This window comes from Pteronotus mesoamericanus, unplaced genomic scaffold, assembly GCF_021234165.1.
Source record: "Pteronotus mesoamericanus isolate MK-2021 breed Mesoamerican mustached bat unplaced genomic scaffold, CSHL_Meso_final scaffold_54, whole genome shotgun sequence".
NCBI classification, from domain to species: Eukaryota; Metazoa; Chordata; class Mammalia; order Chiroptera; family Mormoopidae; genus Pteronotus; species Pteronotus mesoamericanus.
In genome coordinates, this window is record NW_026555321.1 from 33,070,703 (window position 1) to 33,089,719 (window position 19,017).

The 19,017-nt window shown below is 40.9% G+C and overlaps 1 protein-coding gene across 1 annotated transcript in view; it reads left to right on the forward strand.

Moving 5' to 3' along the window:
* Positions 1-18,470, forward strand: part of RAD18 (RAD18 E3 ubiquitin protein ligase) — a 105,760-nt gene extending 87,290 nt beyond the window's left edge. Inside the window, exons 12-13 of the mRNA XM_054594973.1 lie at positions 3,299-3,361; positions 18,367-18,470. Coding sequence (XP_054450948.1) covers positions 3,299-3,361; positions 18,367-18,466 — 163 coding nt within the window. The 3' untranslated portion in view covers positions 18,467-18,470. The remainder of the gene's footprint in view (positions 1-3,298; positions 3,362-18,366) is intronic.
* The last annotated feature ends 547 nt before the right edge of the window (positions 18,471-19,017 follow it).

A 19,017-nucleotide genomic window follows, 5' to 3' on the forward strand; every position in this document is an offset into this window, starting at 1 on the left:
CTTCTGAGTAGAATATAGTAAGTACACAACTTTAAACAGGAATGAACAGTTCTGTTATTTTAATTGCATTAGCATCCATACTTCGTTTGCCAGTCGTAACTAGAATTGGAGCAGCAGATAGAGCAGATAATCCTGGAACTTCATTTTAGGTAAACTTTAAACCTCCGGAACTTTTTTTTTTTTTAAGTTCTCACGTGAGGATATGTTTTTATTAATTTCAGGGAGAGAGGAAGGCGGAAGGAAAGCAAGAGAGAAAAATGGACCAGTTGTCTCGTATGAGCCCTGACTGGTATCCAACCCGCAACCTAGATATGTGCCCTGGCCGGGATGCAAACCTGCAACCTTTTGGTATACAGGATGATGCTCCAACCAACTGAGCCATCTGGCCAGGGCCAAACCTCCCAGACTTGGTATTATTTACTTTATTGATTTGGCTATCCTTCGGGCTAGTAACTGAGCTAGAGTAAAAGGAAGGGCGGTGAGGACTGAGGCAGTCTTGGAGCTGTGTGGTCTGCCTGGTCAATGTCATTGAAGTCTCAGAGGAAGGGGAGATTGCAGGCAACTTTTGAGATGTATTTTTTTCCACCTCCTCTACCATCTGTTTTTCCTGAGGTAGCACAGCAAAAACCTCTTAGATTTATGTCATTAATGTACCGCAAATATTTTCCTTTAACAATCCAGTTATTTGTACTGGTGATTTGAGAGCCGCTTGGTAAATTGATCACAGATTACTAGGTTAGTTGACAAGCTCGGCATTCTGCTTACTTAGCTGGAATGGTAGGGATGCTTTGTAACCTTCCCGTTTTAAAAAAAAATCATATGTGTGCATTTGGGGGTATCAGCAAGAAGCTGACTCAATTTCTCTAGCTTATGTGATACCTACCAGGACCCAGAGTCACATGACCAGCCCTTAATCCCAATCATCTAACTCGTAGGTTTTCAACAGGAGCCATTTTGTCCCTAAGGGAGTAGAAATTGGCTCTTGGGGCAGGGATGGCCAAATATCTTACCTTTTTTGCTGTGTATAAAGCACAGAATATATACAACACATTTTTACATATATAGTATATTTGTGGCATTAACATTTCATGGAAGGGTAATTAGGAAGAAATGTTTAAAAAGGCTAGTGGGGATGGGGTGGGGAATAATGAGAAAAGGCTGAGAAGCACTGCTGTGGCTCCGCCCCAGTGATGGCCAGTGAGCATAATTTTGATTCATTCACACCGAATGGCCGTTGTCATTTTTTAATTTGACAGTCTAAGGGGAAAAAGGTCAGTGCCCCTGACTAAATAGGTATTGCATGTTTAAAATATTCCTGGGGCACAATGGTTGAAAATGGCTGCTTTATCCAGAAAAAGAAGAATGGATGAGGGCATTGATATAACTTGAGTAGAGAGAGGGAGCGAAAGAGTTACATTAAAGGAGCTCCAGTTTTCTTTCTAAAGTTGGAATAATTATCACCAAGGTAAAGGATAACAAAGGCTGGGATCCGAAAGGGTCAGATTGCTTCTGTGGGAATAGGGGTGGCAGAAGATCTAAGCCCTCCCTAGCAAGTGGCTGTGTGGGTCTTTCTTTTAGGAAAATAATAAAGTTAGTAAAATTTTCCTTGGACCTCCTCAAGGCCTCCTGCTTTTCCCTCTTCCATGCTGATAAAAACTACATTTAGCTAAATGTTTAATGAAAAAAGCTTGTTATAAGCCAGTTTACTCTAAGGTGGAGATGGCTGGTGATAAATAAATGTTTTTCTTTTCAGGGGCACTTGGTGAGCAGTGGGCCATCCTCAATGTAAGAGGGTAGTAGAGGCTTAGATACTCTTAATAGGCTTGATCAGTGGTTCACACCCAGGGGCCCGAAGGAATGACTGCACAGCAAAAATGATCTGTGGACATAATAGAGTGTCTCACAAATGCATGCACTGCTGTTTTAAAACTGTGTACATGTGCTGCTATAATGAAGAAAATATAAACTAAAAGTATTACTGATTTTATAATGCTTCATTCTTATTATATATTTTGTCAAGCACAAATACTAAAAGTATTGCTACTACTATATGAGAATCCTTATTCTGAACAGCCTGGGAAATACTGTGGTATCTGTATCACTATACTACACTTGAGTCATGATGGGAATCCCCACACGTGGGCCATTATGCACATGGACCACAGTCAGAGGGGGCCCTGCAAAGAGCTCCGTGATAGTTTCAGGATTTGGGCAGAAATCCCTTGTGTAAAACATTTCTTGCAGAACTGGATTTATTGACTGTTACTGCCTTTCTTTCCCCAGGCATCATAGGCAAACATTGCTTCAAAGTGTTTTGTCAGAAGTAGTTAAGAATGATTCACTGGCACTTTAAATCTTTATAATTTTTAAATTTTTTTTATCTCTTAGAGTATCATTAGAAATACGATAGACGCTAACATTTCCAAACCTGTTGTTTGGCCCCTGAGAGTGAGGCCTTTGCTTTACTCAGCCTTCTCCTCCCTGGGGCAGCGAGCGCTGCTCTGGTGTGCCCCCATCCAGTGCCCAGGCCTTCTCTGTCTTTAGATACCTAAAGACATGCTTTTTTTGATATTGATATACATATTTTTAAAAATTACTTATTTGATAGGAGTTTATTTTCGTAAGAACAAGATGCTAAAAACTTAAAACAGTGGTTCTTATAAAGAAATAATACATGCCCTCTATAACTTTGTTTACCCTGCACAGATAGGTCAGACATACACAGTACTTTAAGCCAGAGTGCATTATCACAAATTCCATTTTTAACACAGTTCAAAATAATTAAATTTCACTTTACTTACGGAGGGATTAAAAGCCACTTAGGAACTTGGTATCTCTTGTGAATCTCATTACTAGGGAGTAGTTTTTAAGACATGATTGGATCCTTGGTTTCCATGGGAAATTGAAAAGGCCCATGACTTTATACCATTTGAATTCAGGTTTTATGTTAAGGGATTTATTTAAGATTAGGGTTTTTTTTTCCTTGTTATTATTGCTAACTTATAAAGGGTTTTTAAAATATCTTTATTGAAATCGTTGTATAATAAATTTCAGATGTTCAAAGCACACTTGGATGAGTTTTAACACATACACATATAGCTATGAGACCACCCCTGCAAACAAAGTTTCTTTTTGTTACTTTGTCAGCCCTCCTTGCCCACCCCCAACCCCTGCACAGGTAACCTGGTCTGCTGGTTTGCTTTCTGACACTATAGACTAGTTTACCTTTTCTAGAATTTTATATAAATGGAACCATACCATCTTCATTGTCTGGCGATATTGATGTGTGTCCTTTTAGTTCCAGTTCAGACATCATAAGAGATCTTCTGGAAGAAGAGGAAGCCTGGGAAGCATCACATAAGTGAGTTCTTGTAATAAAAAATAAACATGTACTTTGACCTGAGAAATTATAATTCTATACAGTTGATTTTCAAAGAAAAGAGTATTTGTGCTTTCTGATTTAAGAAAGTGATAATTTTACACATCAAGGTAAAGATTTCAAGTTTACAACTTGTTTCTATATATTTCTGCTTAGAAATGGAATCCCAGTGTGATAACTCTGAATACTTGTCAGAAGTTGTTTTTCTGAAGACAAATTGTTCCAATAGGTGTTCAATACTTTGGCCTCAAGTACTGGCTCCAGAGTCTTTAGAAACTTTTAATCATTTTCTAGATGTTCTAGTCATAAGATGTTTAGTATAGAATAAATGCGATTCCACTTCTCCTATACCATTTATGAGTCACTTTGGGAAATGAGACGGCATGGGGGGGGGCGGGGAGTGCAGTGGGCAGCGACCTATTCCAGGTCCCACTGGTAGGTAAGGAGGAAATTACCGGTGCAAAAAAATAATACATTTTCATTAATTTCCACCTACAGGAGTGGGTTGTAGTACAGCAGGGCAAATGTACTGCAGTATAATTTCATGATCACATATCTCAGATTGCCTGGCAATTTCACTGTTTCTGTGACCTTTTCTTTGTCCTGTTCTTCACAAGTATTACTTGAAAACTCAGTAATATTCACCGCAGCTTAAGACCTTGTCCTTTATAGAGAAAATAGAAGCCATTATGTAGGAACCTTCATCTTTTCAAATGTATATATCTGTCTGTATTTACAAGCGTTTAATCCTCATTCCCTCCTTCTACAATAAAGGGATGTCCTGACTCCTATTGGAGGCTGCTTCCTCCTACCTCACTGCCACTCCCTTGTCAGGAACTTTGCCTTATCCCTTCTCTCTTGTGTAGGCAACGTCTCCCTCTCAGCTGCATTTTTCTCACTGGACATGCTCAAATCTTTCCCATTGTAAAACCAACCCGCCACACAACCAACAGACAGAAACACCTCACTCAACCTCTCATCTTACTTATTCTCATTCTGCAGCTCCCATTGTGTCTCTCCTTTCATTCTTTCTTTTCTTTTTTTTCAGTTGAGTTATTTGAGTGACATTGGTTAATATAGGTTAATAAAATCATGCAGGTTTCAAGTGTACTACTCAATGAAACATCATCTGTGCATTGCTCACCACCCAAAGTCAAGTCTCTTTCTGTTCCTATTTATACCCCCTTTGCCCTCTTCTTTCACCCTCCTACCCTCCTTTCCCTCTGACTGTCAATATACTGTTGTTCACATCTGTATGTCATACATATAGAGATGATCTCTGCTTGCAGTCTCCATTTCCTTATCTCCCACTTACTTGCTCTTCAGCATATTCAGCCAGTCTCGTCATTCAGACATAGCTTTCACCCGTCATTGAAGACCTCCATGTTGCTGCATCCAGAGGACATTCTTTAGACCTTATTTATCTTCCTTGTCTTCTCAACAGTGTTTGATACTATTGACTTCTTCCCCTTTCTTAAAACCCTCTCTTCTTTGACTTATGAGACACAGTATCCTGTTTTCCTGTTGTTCAACCAGGTTAATTGTTGATATTGGTCAAGATTAAATTTATCTTCTAATAAATTTATCTCTCCTACGTACTCAATGTCCCTTCTTAGATTCTAAGACACCTCAAAATCAACATGTGCAAAGCTGAACACTTGACCTTATCTATTCTCCAACACCTCCCCCCCTGAAAAAGTTTTTAAAACAAAAGAAAAACATGATCCTTTTCCGATGTTCCTTTTCAGCTAATTTCTTATGCCCCTCCCCCCCAAAACTGTCATTGTTGACATCTTGTTCCCTAGTGTCTGTACATCCAATCTATGACCTGTCTTATAGATTTTACTTCTTTTTTTAAAAGACTTTATTTATTTATTTTTAGAGGGGGGAGAGAAAGAGGAAGAGAGAAACATTGATCAATTACCTCTCATAAGCACTCCGACTGGGGACTGGGGACCAAATCTGCAACCCAGGCATGTGCCCTGACTTGGAATCAAAACCAGTGACCTTTCACTTTGCAGTGTGATGCCCAACCAACTGAGCTACACTGGTCAGGGCCAGATTTTACTTCTTAAATATCTCTGGAATCCATCAACTTATTTCTACCCCTCTCATCACCTTAATTCATGCTACCGTGTGTCTTGATTGGACAATAAATCATGTCTTAATTTGTGCATTTTCTGGCTTCTTTACAACATAATCTCCTTATTGTAGCTAGAGTGACCTTTTCAAAATGAAAATCTAATCACTGTTACTCATCTCTCCATTTTAAAAATAGTCAATAGCTTCTTACTCTTTTTAGGATTAAGAAGGGTCTCTTCAATATGCCTAAAAGGTCCTGTATGGTCTTTCCTTCTCCAGACTCATGTCTTATTACACACTTAGTCATTCTTTCTGCTCCACTTTCTTCATAGGTCTTTTCTTCATGCTACATTCTACTCCACAACAGGGCCTTTGGACAGCCTTGACTCTCTACTGAGAGTGGTCTTCTCATCTTTCTTCCCTGCTTTACCCCTAATCACCCTTCAGATCTAAATTCAATATGTGCATCTCATGGAAGTCTTCTCTTGCCTTGCCTTCTGGATCATGTCCTCCTATTATAGCTCTTACATCACCATGACCTGTTTCCAGCACGTTCATGCGACTGTCCATCTCCCCTACCAGTCTGTATGTTCAACATTGTAACCCCAGTGTCAACCCAATTCTAACCCACAGTAAATACTTTACACACATGATCTCATTTAAATAGCATAACAATACTGTGGTGTGTGATTATTCCTGTTTTATAATGAGGTAACTGAAGCTGAAAGGGGTAGATCTCCAGGTGATGAGGGATGGAGCTGAGAGTCTAGCCTAATGTGTCGAAAGTCAGCTCTTTCAACCATTAAGCTATGTATACCGTCTTTCCAAAGGAGAGGCTTGCTATGCCGTTGACATTTTGTGGTTTCATAGCTGAATCGCTGGGAAAATGGAAAAGTGTAGTGTATCCAGGGAGCACAATATGCGTAGGTTTATCAGACTATTGAGATATTTGGTGGTTCAAACCAGTGTTGTATGAAAGTTTGAGATTTTTGCGTAATTGCTTTCATCTAAACGTTATTTAACTTTGAGTTCTGGGAGAGGAGGCCACTCCTTAGCTTATTATGTCCTCTTGTGTTGGGAATCTTCCTGAGACCAATGGCTATGACAAAGTGTTAGCCAGAATTCCTGAGCTCAAGTCCATTCTTGATAATGAAGACTTCTTAAAGTCATTACTATAAGAAAATGGTTAGCAAACAAACCCCATCACTTGACAATAAATGTTAAAGCTGGAAGGATGTCAGTGCTCGTCTAGTCCAGTCCCTTTATTTTGTGAAGAAGGAAGCTGAGCTCCAAAGAGGTAAATTGATGAGGCCAAGGTCCACAGAATCGAGGAGTTTTGATTTCAGCCGAGTGCACAACAGTTTAAATAAGCTTATGCCCATGAATGAATGAAGGAAGGAATGAAGGAATGAATGCCAGAAGGTAGCTTTAGAAGCAGAATCAGGAAAAGCCTCTGCAGTTTTACTTTTCAACAAAATAGGGCGGTTCTATAAGTACCTACCTTATTCATAGGCATATTTTGTGGTACCACACGTGACATATTAGATATTAATTCTAAGACATACGTATTATTTCAGTTCCAACACAGTCTCCTAATTCCATAAATGTTTGAGAGGTTCTTCTAGCAACACAATGCTCCATATAAAACAATAATTTCATAAGCAGCAAAAAACACATTTTCTACAGTGGTCTTGGGTTATGTCTGTAAATATGTTATTGTGCCATTTTTGAGCTATAAGATATATTTACACTGAACAGAATGAAAACAGAAAGAAAAAATGGTCCTGGTTTGTCATTTCATGTTTCCAGATTTCAGTTGCCTTATACATAAAATGTGGGGAGTATAGGTTCCTTCTCTCCAGACCTGATCCTCCTCCAGTGTCCCGTCTCAGTTAGTGGTAGTACAACAGTCTGCCCTGCTCTTCAGGCCAGAAACTTAGGGCTCATTTTCCACTTGCACTCTCCCTTACCTCTCACATACAGTCAGGTTCAAGTCCCATGCAGAGGTGGTTGTCATACTTAAAATACACATCAAAATTAGTCATACTTAAAATATAAATCAAAATTAATGAGAAGACTTGATAAAACAGATTAGTGGGCTCTACCCAATTATGAGATTTTGATTCAGTAGTTTTGGGGTGGGGCCTAAAAGTGTGCATTTTTAACGTGCTCCCAGGTATTGCTGATGCTGCTTCTGGGGCCCCCGCTTGAGTGCCCTTGCTGTAGAGCGCCCCCTGAATGCCGGGCCCTCGTGCCGCAGCCTGCTGCAGGCCCTTTGCTCTTCTCCAGCTTTTAGCAGCAGCCATCCAGCTGTTTTCCTGCCTCTAGTCATTATAGTTTATTCTGCCACTGAGATCTAAAATACATTATGTTTTCTCTGTCACACTTTAACATCCTTCAGGGACTCCCTAGCATCCAAGCTCTCCCTGTTATGGCCCTAGCTTACCTGCTGGCTCATGGAATTTCATTCCTTATACTTAAAACCTCTCCACCATTCTGTTGCAGCCAAGCTGAACTACTCACAGTTGCCTCTGAGAGTCATGTCAAGATGTCTCCGTGCCTTTGCACCTGCCTTTCTGCCCTCAGTTGCCTTTTCCCCTTTCTTCATCTAGGCAGGAATTGTCATTCCTTCTTCTTCACATCTCTGTTCAGAAGACCCTGACTGCTCCTTTCTGTACTTAATCCCTGACTACCTTTCCAGACAGTGTGTTCATTGGCCCTTGACTCCCAGGCCTCTAGCACAGTGCCTAGGTAACCCACAGCACGGACTCAGCAAGCATCTGTGTGACTGAATGTGTCAGCGTTCATTGGATCTGAATGAGCTCAGTATTAGGTTCTAGGCATTAGTGACGTGGCTTATAGGGCTTCAAGAGCCTGAGTGGATAAGTGTTGAGACTTATCTTTTAAACTCTTATCTTGTGACTCAAAGAAAATTTAAGGAAGTAGTTTTCTCTAATAATCTTATGAAGTCAGAAAAGGAAGAATCATTTTCTCTATTGATGATCTGTATTTCATCTTAACCCCTGGAGGAGTCATTTGCATGCATGAAAAGCCTGTCATATTTTCTAATAGAGGACTGTTAATAATTTGGCTTCTTCCTTTGGAGTCATAACTATTGAAGTTGAGCATGTGCACATTAAAGTGGATAAATCTTACGTGTATAGCCTGATGAATTTTTGTAACTGAACACACTGGGTGGTTAGGGTTACTTCAGTGGTACTGCTGCTCCCTTCCTGCCGACCCCCAAATGAACCGTTCCTCCTGGCATTCAGATTGTGAGGCCCACACTGATTCTGGACTTGGCCATGTGATGTGAGGAGAAGCTTGGTGAGCGTCTGCACAGTGGGTCTTGTCCTTTTGGAATATTCTCTTTGGGATACTTCCTCTTGGAATAGCCATTCTGCTATGACAAGCCTAGTGCAGGCCTGGGAGGATGCTGACTGGAGGGGAAGCTGGGGCTCAGTCCTCCCCTCGCTGAGCTCCCAGCCTATTCTCCTTCATGTGGCTTCTCTCCATGTTCTCTCCGTATGGTCTTTCCAGCAGGGCAACTGGATTTCCTACATGAAGTTTCAGAGCTCCAGTACCAATTATTGATTTATTGCCTCTCATCTCCAAATTCATCTTTTTTGCCTGCTCTGTGAAAATAGAGTTGGGCCCTTTAAATATCATTGTTTTGCCAGCTCTCTTGATGTTAAGCTTTATCATTAGAGAGCACTGGGGAAACATTGTGAAGGAAGGGGTTTTGCCTCTTGGTTGCAGTGAGCTGACTGGCCAGGCTCCTGTAGAGGTGTGGCTTCCTCAGTGTCCAGTCCTACAGTGGCACGCTGTCCACCAGCTCATTGCTCTGCCTTTGGCATGAGTTCTCAGCTACATCTGTGGTGTCTTCAGTCAGGTGTCTAGATCTTTCTGGGGCAGAATTGTCCACTGAGTATTGAATGCATGCCCTAAGACACACACAGCCTTTTGGCAAAGACTGCGTTAGTAAGGGGTCTTGTGTTATATCAGTTCCAGGTGAGTAAGAAAACACATATCCAGCCACTAAGCTAATCAAGCAAGCACTTTATTGTCAACACATACGCGCGCGCACACACACACACACACACACACACACACACACACACAGCATGTTTACAAGATTAGTTGAGAAAGTCAATAAGCAGCAATCAGCAACATCAACAAACCCTAGGGTAATAGGAGAATCTGATTTCCAGGGTTGCCACAGTATATTATTACAAATGTCTTGTTTTCAACAAAAAATTATGAGACTTACAAAAAAAAAAAATGATGCTACATACAGTCTGTGGGTGGATAGAGGGAACAACCAATAAAAATGTGCCAGAGAAAGCTTAGGCATTGGAATGCTAGACAGACCTTTAAGTCAGCTGTTTTAAATATGTTCAAAGAACTAAAGGAAACAATATCTAAAGAGCTGAAGTATGAGAGCAGTGTGTCCCAAATATGAGAATAACAATATAAAATACAAATGACTGAAAGAAACAAATTCCAGAGTTGAAAAGCATAATAGCTGAAATGAAAAGTTAACTGAGGGGCTCAACAGCAGATATGAGCAGGTGGGAGAAAGAATCAGCAAGTTTGAAGATAGATCCATAGATAGAAATTATTTAGTCCAAAGAGTAGAAAGATAAAAGGATGCAGAATAATGAAGAGCCTCAGACCCATGGGACACCAGCAAGCATACCATCATATGCATAATGGAAGTCCTGTGAGGAGAGGAGAACAAGGAAGAAGCAGAAAGGATACGTAAAGAAATAATGTCCAAAAACTTCCTAAATTTTATTAAAAACATTAATCTATACATGTGAGATGTACTCGGTCAAAGACAGAAAAATTTGAAAGAAGCACGAGACAAGCAACTTATTACTTATAAAGAATCTGGTGATTTCTCATCAGAAACCATAGAGGCCAGCCAGCCAGAGGCAGAGGGATGACATTTCAAAATGCTGAAAGAAAAAATACTGTCAACCAAAAATTCTATGTCTAGCAAATTGTGTTTAAAAAAGGAAGGAGAAATTAAGACCTTTGAGAGGAAGAAAAATGGAGAGTTGGTCACTAGGAAATCTGTCCTATAAGAAATACTAAAGGGAGTCTTTGAGGCTGAAACAAAAGGACAGTGGACATCTGAATCCACATGGGACATAAAGAGCACCAATATAAATATAAAAGTGTAAGTAAATACAAAAGACAGTATAGATGTATTTTTTATTGTAACCCCCTGTCTGACTTCAAAGACAACTGCAAAAAACAATAATTATATGTGTGTTGATGGTCATACAATGTATAAAGATATAATTTGTATGACAATAGCAAAAAGAAAGGAGCAAAGCTCTTTAGGGACAATATTTTTATATACTATTGAAATTAAGTTGGTGTTAATCTGAACTAGATTGTTTTAAATTAATGCTTTAATTATATTCCCATGGGCAACCATTCAGAAAATAAAATTTTAAATATAGTAAAAGAAATGACAATGAGATTAAAGTGGTACACTAGAAAATATTTAACCCCAAAGAAGGCAGTGAATAGAGAGGAACAAAAAGAATGACATAAGCACTGTAGAAAGCAAATAGCAAATGACACTTTAAAATCCTTCCTTATTGGTAAATGCATTAGCTATAAACAGATTAAATACTCTATTGAAAGGCAGAGATTGGCAGAATGGATTTTTTTAAATCTAAAATATTCAACATGATTGCCATCTACAAGAGATACACTTTATATTCAAAGACAAATAAGTTAAAAGTAAAAGGATAGAAAAAATCATACCATGAAACAATAACTGAAAGAGTTGGCATGACTATATTAATTGCAGATAAAATAGACTTCAAAACAAAAAATGTAACTAAAGATAGATAATTTTATAATGATAAAATGATCAATCCATGAAGATAATATAGTAACTGTAAGCACATATGCATCTCACAACAGAGCCCTAAAATACTTGAAGGAAAAAAGATAAAGAAAAACAAACCCCAAGAAACCTTGAAAAATTAGGTGAAAAAAAATAATGGAAACAACCTAGGAGCAACAATGAGCAGAAGCCCATCAAAATATTATTGTTGATGGGCCTGGCCTCTCCCTGTTTGTAGGTAGAGCGCCAAGCAGTCTAAACACAGAGTGGGCCTGTGGATCTACCCCAGACAATGAACTTATTCATCAGTGGCCTGACCCACAATGGAAAGGATGATTCCCTGAGACAAAAGAACCTGGAAAGCTCCCTGGCTCTGCAAGTCTCAGGCATGTTATACAAGTTCTAGTCTGCCCGTTCATGGTCCTTTTAAAGTGTTGTGCCGAGAACTATATGCAGTAAATGAAACAATGCAGAATTTGTCCATGGTTATTGCTCTGATTTTGTCTTGCTTATTTGACTTAACAAAATCTTAAGTTCCATCTGTTTGCTTATTGACTATCTCATTGTCTGTTCCTTTCGAATCTAATATCCTCTGCTGCCATTAAACTATGGCTTCCCATCCTGAATCTAGGAAATCATTTCTGGATACATTTATTATCCTTCCTACTTTTCTTCTTGTAAGATTTAGCTCATGCCTCTTGTCTGTGAAGAACTTTCTGGATACCATTTCTGCCATAATCCATACAGATTCTTCCTTCTGTTTAGAAAGAAACCAAAGAGTTTTCTAACATCTGATGGTAAAACCAAAGAGACCTATCCTTCTTTATAGACCTCTATCTAGAGAGAGAAATAGGTTTATCCCAAAGAAGGCTGGCATGTTGGCTGATATATTTTTCTTTGCTTTGTGCCATTATTTTCTGGACAGTAAGTACTATTAAAAGCTGCAAAAATACCTCTATTAGAGAAGACAAATATCATTTAACTAACACCTATCAAATCGCTAATATGTGCTAGTCACCTAAGTAGGTACTTTGATGTTCCTTTCTTATTTAATCACTGATTGCAGAGTAGAGAAGAAACTTTGTTCACTTTGTTTTATAAGCATTATGAGCCTGAGGAATAGTGAATTGTCTTAAATCTCCTAAACTCAAGTCTAGGGCTTTTCCCACTATGCCACAGCTGTGGACTAGCACTACACAGGAAGTGTCTGGGCTGAGTTCTTCATCAGTTTACACCCTGTAATAAGGAGTCTGATTCCATTATTTTGTTTGCTGACAGCTTTTAGGTATTAACCCATCCTCTTCCTCTTCTGTTTCATATCTGGGAAAGCTGATAAGCAATCCTGGGGGCTCCCTCCTTTGGTCGTTGCAAACTATGCAAGCCCCCTCTGTGCATGGGGACTCTCACTCGGACCCCACCCACCAACCACCATAAAGAACTCAAGCCAGTTTCCATTTTCAGAGTGACTTGGGAAGTCTGCCCTGTTCTCCCCAGAAAATCCTTTTTATGTGAGTAATGAGCTTTTTCATACTGTGATTCAGGTGCTATAACTGAAAGCAGGTTCAGCTGTCTGCTATAACAAAAGCCAAGCTCATAAGACAGGTGCTAGTGAAAAGGAAAGTGGTTTATTCAGATGCCAGCAATCAGAGAAGATGGGGACTCTTGTCTCAAAGCCCATCTTCATATCTCAGTGCAGGCAGAGGTTTTTATAAGGAGGAAGAGGGGAACAGAACAGAGAGGTCAAGAGAAGGGGGAGTTGAAAAGTTCGTTGTGTGCAGACCAGGACAGTCCATCTGGACAAGGACTTTGAAACTGGTCAAGCAATGGTCTGCTGTGCATCATCCTGGTTCTGTGGTGAAAGTCATCACATCTCCTGGGGCTGGGATGACTGAAGGTTAGAGTCTGTATCCTTTGAAGTTAGTTCCTAGAATTCTTATACAAACATGCTCTTTATCTACAGAGTCAGCATTTACAGAAATGACGTCAAAAGATGGTGGAATGAGTTAGGATTCCCCACTGTTACAGTACCAGTTCTGATTGGGAGTAGGGGGTGTTTTTCCACACCAACAAGCAATTCTAGGATTCCAGCTGGGCGTCCTATAACTCAGCTCAGTTTTGACACTATCTGTGGGAGATGGCATCAGATCTCAGTTTCAGGGCTCAGTCCTACAAGAGTTAACTCCACTCCCTCATATGCCAGTAATATGTCTAGACTGTCACCTGGGCTTCTAACCTACCAGGCATGCGTTGGAGTCTCCTACTACCCACTCCTTGGGTTCAATTAATTTGCTGTAACTACGCGCAGTACTCAGAGAAGCAGTTTACTTACTAGATCACTGGTTTATTATAAAAGGATATAACTTAGGGACAGCCAGATAAAAGAGACGCATGACGCAAGGAACGGGGAAGGGGGCTGGTTTCCTGCCCCCACCAGGTGGGCCACTCCCCTCAAATCTCCGCGTATTCACCTACAGAGAAGCTCCCTGAATTGTCCTTTTGGGTTTTTATGGAGCCTTCATTACACAGGCACAGAATTGATTAAGTCATTGGCCACTGATGATTGAAATCCATGTGTGGCCTCTCTTCCCTCCCGGAGGGTAGGGCTGAATCACATTGTTGGTGTCTTTGGCACCCAGCCTCCATCCTTACCTGCTTTTCCAAAATCACCTGATAAATGTAACAAAAGATACCTTTTAGCCCTCTCATTAAAGATGATTTAATCCCTCTCCTACTAGGTCTTATTATAAGTCACAGTATCATACATACCCTCGTGGTGGGTGCATCCTGTCATCAGTCTCAACAGTGAAACCACACTTTGGGTGGGGGTCCACCTTAACTCAGTGGGATGACCAAAGCTCGTTGTATTTTATTGCTGTGTTTGTGTATTTGCAGTAAAGCATCCTTCAAACTTACTTTATGTGTAATGTAACTTGTATTGCAGTCTGATTTTAAGAAAAAAATAAGCTTCCTTTTCAAACTTTGGTAAAGCAACAACAATGGACTCATTGATATCTGTATGTCTGTCTTTTCATTAATAACGCATTGTCTTGATTAATACAGGTTTATAACAAGTGTTGAAATCAACTATACAGGATGTAATCTTTTCAGATTGGCTTCTTTCTCTCAATGTTCACGTAAGGTTACCCCATGTTCTTTTGTGGCTTGAGAGCTCACTTTTTTAGTGCTGTATATAGTATTTCATTATATGGATTAGTGCAGTTCACTTATCTCTTCACCTATGGAAGGATGTGTTGGTTGCTTTCAAGTTTTGGCAGTTACGAATAAAGTGCAGGGTTTTGTGTAAACACTAACAAGTACAGTTGCTGGATTGTTTGGTGAGTGTATCTTTAGTTTGTAAGAAACTGTCAAACATGCTTCCAAAGTGACTATACCATTTTGCATTCCCACCAGCAATGAATGAGATTTCATCTTGCTCCCCATCCTCACGAGCATTAGGTGTTATCAGTGTAAATTTTTATTTTTCAGAACTATTCTGGGTGTTCTAGCTGTGTTACTTAGGTATGTAGCCATGTATCCTTGTCCCTAAGGGCAAAGAAAGGCTATCTGCACCAGTCTGAGTGTGCTGTTGAATTTTGGGAAGGGAAGGGACTCAGACTTTTATGGCTCTGTTGGATATAGTTAATAGATTCATCATCCCAACCTGTCATATGGGCAGTGTAAACACCTGAATTGGTTTAATGGGGTTTGGGCAGGGTTCACTGTGGGAAAGGGAAGCTTGTAGATAGAACCCTTTGGACTAATTTAATGTACTATTTTTGCTTCTACATCTGAATATATGTAGAAATCGGTGTGTTGTATACTTGTAATTCCCAATCCCATAGGTACCAGGGCAAATTTTCTGATAGGGAAGAGCCACTTGTAAACAAATGCTAATACTTTTGAGTTCCCAAATCCTGGGCCACTTTGAGCTACAAGTATTTATGACTAATGATTTTCCTGATTGGAACCTCTGAAAGAGTTTTAGACTTGTCTCTAACCTCTCGTAGCTACCAAGTATATATCACTTTGGAAAAACAGCTATTAGCTTGCTAGTAGGCTCTTGTCAAAACTGAATGTCTGAATCATGGAGTCTGTTTAGGACTGAATCATGTTCCCCTAAAATTATATGTTGAAGCCCTGATCCCAAATTTTTATTTGGAGACAGGGTCTTTAAGTGGGTGAATATGGTTAAATCAGTTCATAAGGGTGGTCAGAAAGATCACAGATTGGCAGATTAAAGACACCCTCTGCCCACTGTGGGTCTGCAAACCTAGAGGGTGCCGATCAAACCATTTGGGTCACTCGTGTAGATCCTAGGAGTAAGGTCCATTATCCAAAGAAATTGACTGGAATCAGCAATAGGCTGATGGTCAAGGGAGTCTTGATGGACTTTTTATCCTTCGTACAGTCAGTAGCCATCTAATATTATTGGCTGTAGGGATGGCCTCTTTAAAAAAAGTCAGCTCCCTCACCTCCTGGCGTACGCACTTTAGTAAGGCAATTTGGTTACTGAATGCTGCTGTCCCCAGAAAGGGTTCATCTCCTTTTGGTCACTTTCTGAGCAATGATAGCACACAAACAGTGCTGGAGTTGTAGTGACCTTTTTTAAAAATTCAGGATTTCTTCATGACTGTTGCTGGGGATTATGCTTGTTTGTCATACAGCACTCCACTCTCTCCTGTCCAGATTGGTGCGCCTCTAACAGGCAGCTTAGCTAAGAGGGGTCCTAGAAGAATCAGACTTCATTCTGGTTTGGCCACCTGGATTCTCTTGTTGGATTGACATGCTTCGAGGTCCGGGGTGGGCCAGCTATGGCCCGTGGGCCAAATCTGGTCTCCTGTTTTTGTTAATAAAGTTTTATCTGTGATCTGTGGCTCCTTTTGTGTTATAGCAGCAGAATTGAGTAGTTGGAACAGGGGCGGTATGGACCTCAAAGCCCCAAATATCTGGCCCTTGAAAAGGGTTGCTCACCCGTGTCCCATATCAAAAGGCTAATGACCCCCATGGCTGAGTTCACTGTTCACTGACCCTGCGTGGCTCAGAGTGTGGAAGATGATGAGTCTCTGTAAATTCCGTAAAAATGCCTTTATTCTTCTTGCACCTGACCCTTCTGGGTGAAAGGACTGATGTGAGTAGAGGAAGACTGAAGAAAAGGTAAAGTGATAGCTAATGGAAAGGAACAAACTGCTTTTGTGGAGGGTGAGAAAGCCCACTGTGACACCTACAGAGGGTGCCTCTAGACTCTGGGAGGTGTGGAAAGAAGAGGACAGGAATGATCCTTGTCTTTCAGAGCCAACCCTGCAGTATGAGAAATGTATCTTTAATGAGATACATTTTATCCATGCACATGGTCCAGCTCTTCCCTGGACACTTCAACATAGCAATCATAGTTATCTAAGGTCTTGGTCCAATGGTTCTAACATGTAGGTCATTCTCTGCCTCCTGAAAATGGATTGTTTTGTTTTTTCCTTTTTGTATCGTACATTTTGCTTAAATGCTAGACATACTGCGAAGACCATAGAGACTGGAGTCAACAGTGTTGATGCCTGGGAACAGGCATGCTTATGCTGTCAGGCCATTAGTATTGGGGAATTGACCTAGGTCAGAGTTTTCTTGTTGCCAACTTGACCTTTACGTGTCAAGTTCTTCTAGTTGGGCTGCTTTTACCTTGTGCTTAGTGAGGGGGCTGGATCGTCAGAGGGTTTTGCTGACTGGTTTTGCTCCCACTTCCCTTGCCATCGCCGCATGCCGGCAGCCCAGGGAGGGTATCTCTTCTCCACATCTGCACCTCTCCCTCGATCATCCACTGCTTCTGCTCATTCTAGGTGCTGGGCGCCGCGTCAGGGTGGGCTGGGGGTTCTCTGTGGTCTTGGCCCAGCCTCAGTCTTGGGCAGGCCCTGTGTCCCTGGTCCCATGGATGGGGCTTTCGCAGCACACTCCCTCTCCTCCCACAGCGGCCAGACTGGCGCCACAGGGCCTCTCTTGGTAGTGTGAAGATCCTTAGCTCAAAATGGTTTTCTGCTCCTCCTCCAGAGGTAGAGGTTTTTGTTTCTTCTGTTTGTCCAGCAATAATGCATTTTGTGTCCTACAAATGATTTTCTATCCTTCCCTCTCCAGCAGGCTGATTATACCTCTGCTCTTTCCCCAGAGGCATGGATCTTGACTTGAGTCCCGTGGGCCACTGAGTTTCTTGCTCTTCCCTCAACAACTTAAAGCTTTTGCCTCATAGGAGAGAGGAGTCCAGAGAAGAGGCAGGGCTTCCTACCTGACCCCTGTCACCCCCAGTCATCTGCCTTATACCCATACCACCGAAGTTGGCACTCTTCAGTCTTTTTGCCCTGCTCCCTGTTTTTCTCCTGAGTAGTTGAGAGAAGCACCTGGAAAAGAGCTTTCGGGTGCTTGTGGACCCTTCTGTGGCAGGACCTTCAACACTAGCCCACATTTCAGAATTCATTAGAATTTTACCTGAGAGCCATCTCTTTCTCCAGTGTTCTGCCAACAGTGAGCAAATCATGTGGCCCATCTCTCTTCTGAGGGATTCCTCTTTCTTTGGAACTTGGTTTTCATGGTTTCCTTTCAGCCTCAGCTCTCTGACAGAATCAAAAAAAGTTTCAGTTTTTTCCCTGACCAGTGTAGCTCTGTTGGTTGGGTGTCGTCCCAGAATATCAAGGTTGTGTGTTCAGTCCCCAGTCAGGGCACATGCAAGAAGCAACCAGTGAATGCATAAGTAAGTGGAACAATGAATCGATGTTTCTCTCTCCCTCTTCCCCTCTCCTTTCCTCTCTCTAAAATCAATCAGTGAATAAAGTGTTTTAAAGAAAGAAAGGGATTCATTCAGTCCCTGGCTCTCTTACACCTGTGATCTCTGCTCATCAGTTTTCTGACTTGTACAGTGGGAATAATAATAATATTTTAACAGATTTGTCAATAGAGAAGTTTAAATAATGCCTGTGAAAGCACTTGTAAACTAGAAACTGCTGTAGAATAATAATGATCATTATTTTCTAATATGCCAATTCCTTTTTGCGGTTTTCAGAGATGATCTTCACGGCACAGAAGTAAGTCCAAGACAGAATCGTCGCACACGATCAGAAAGTGCTGAGATGGAGCCAAGAAATAAGCGGAATAAGAATTAGTGTGGGCTTTGGCTGACTTTTCAGCAATAATGCGGCGATCATGGTACTTTTTGTTGCCGTATAGGTTTCATATTCATAAATGCCCAAGTAAAGGTGTTAAATTCTAAATACTATTTTTAACTGACTTTTCATTCTTTTCTGCCTTTCTGGGGAAAAAAGTAGTTATAAAACTTCCTCACTTGGTCAGTTACCTTCTGCCTTTAGACCATCATTCTCTAAAAATACTAACGTCACGTGTTCACCAGCTTTGCAGAGTACACGCACTTTGGCAGAGATGTTGTTTTTGGTTGTGGCTCTAAATTTCAGAATGTCCTTAAGCTATTTTCTTTCTCTTCCTTGGAGAAACCAGCCTCAGAAAAGGATCCTTCAGCCTTTCTACCACAAGGAGCAGTTGAGGAGTTAAGACCTCTATTTTTAGGAAGGCATGACGTCATAACTCACATCCTTAGTGTGCGTGAGCACCCGATGCCTGGGTGCCAGCGTGCCCCTTACAGCAGCTACGTGATGGTTGATGCCCAGGTTGAAGGCAGTCATTTGTTAGACCCGTGTTC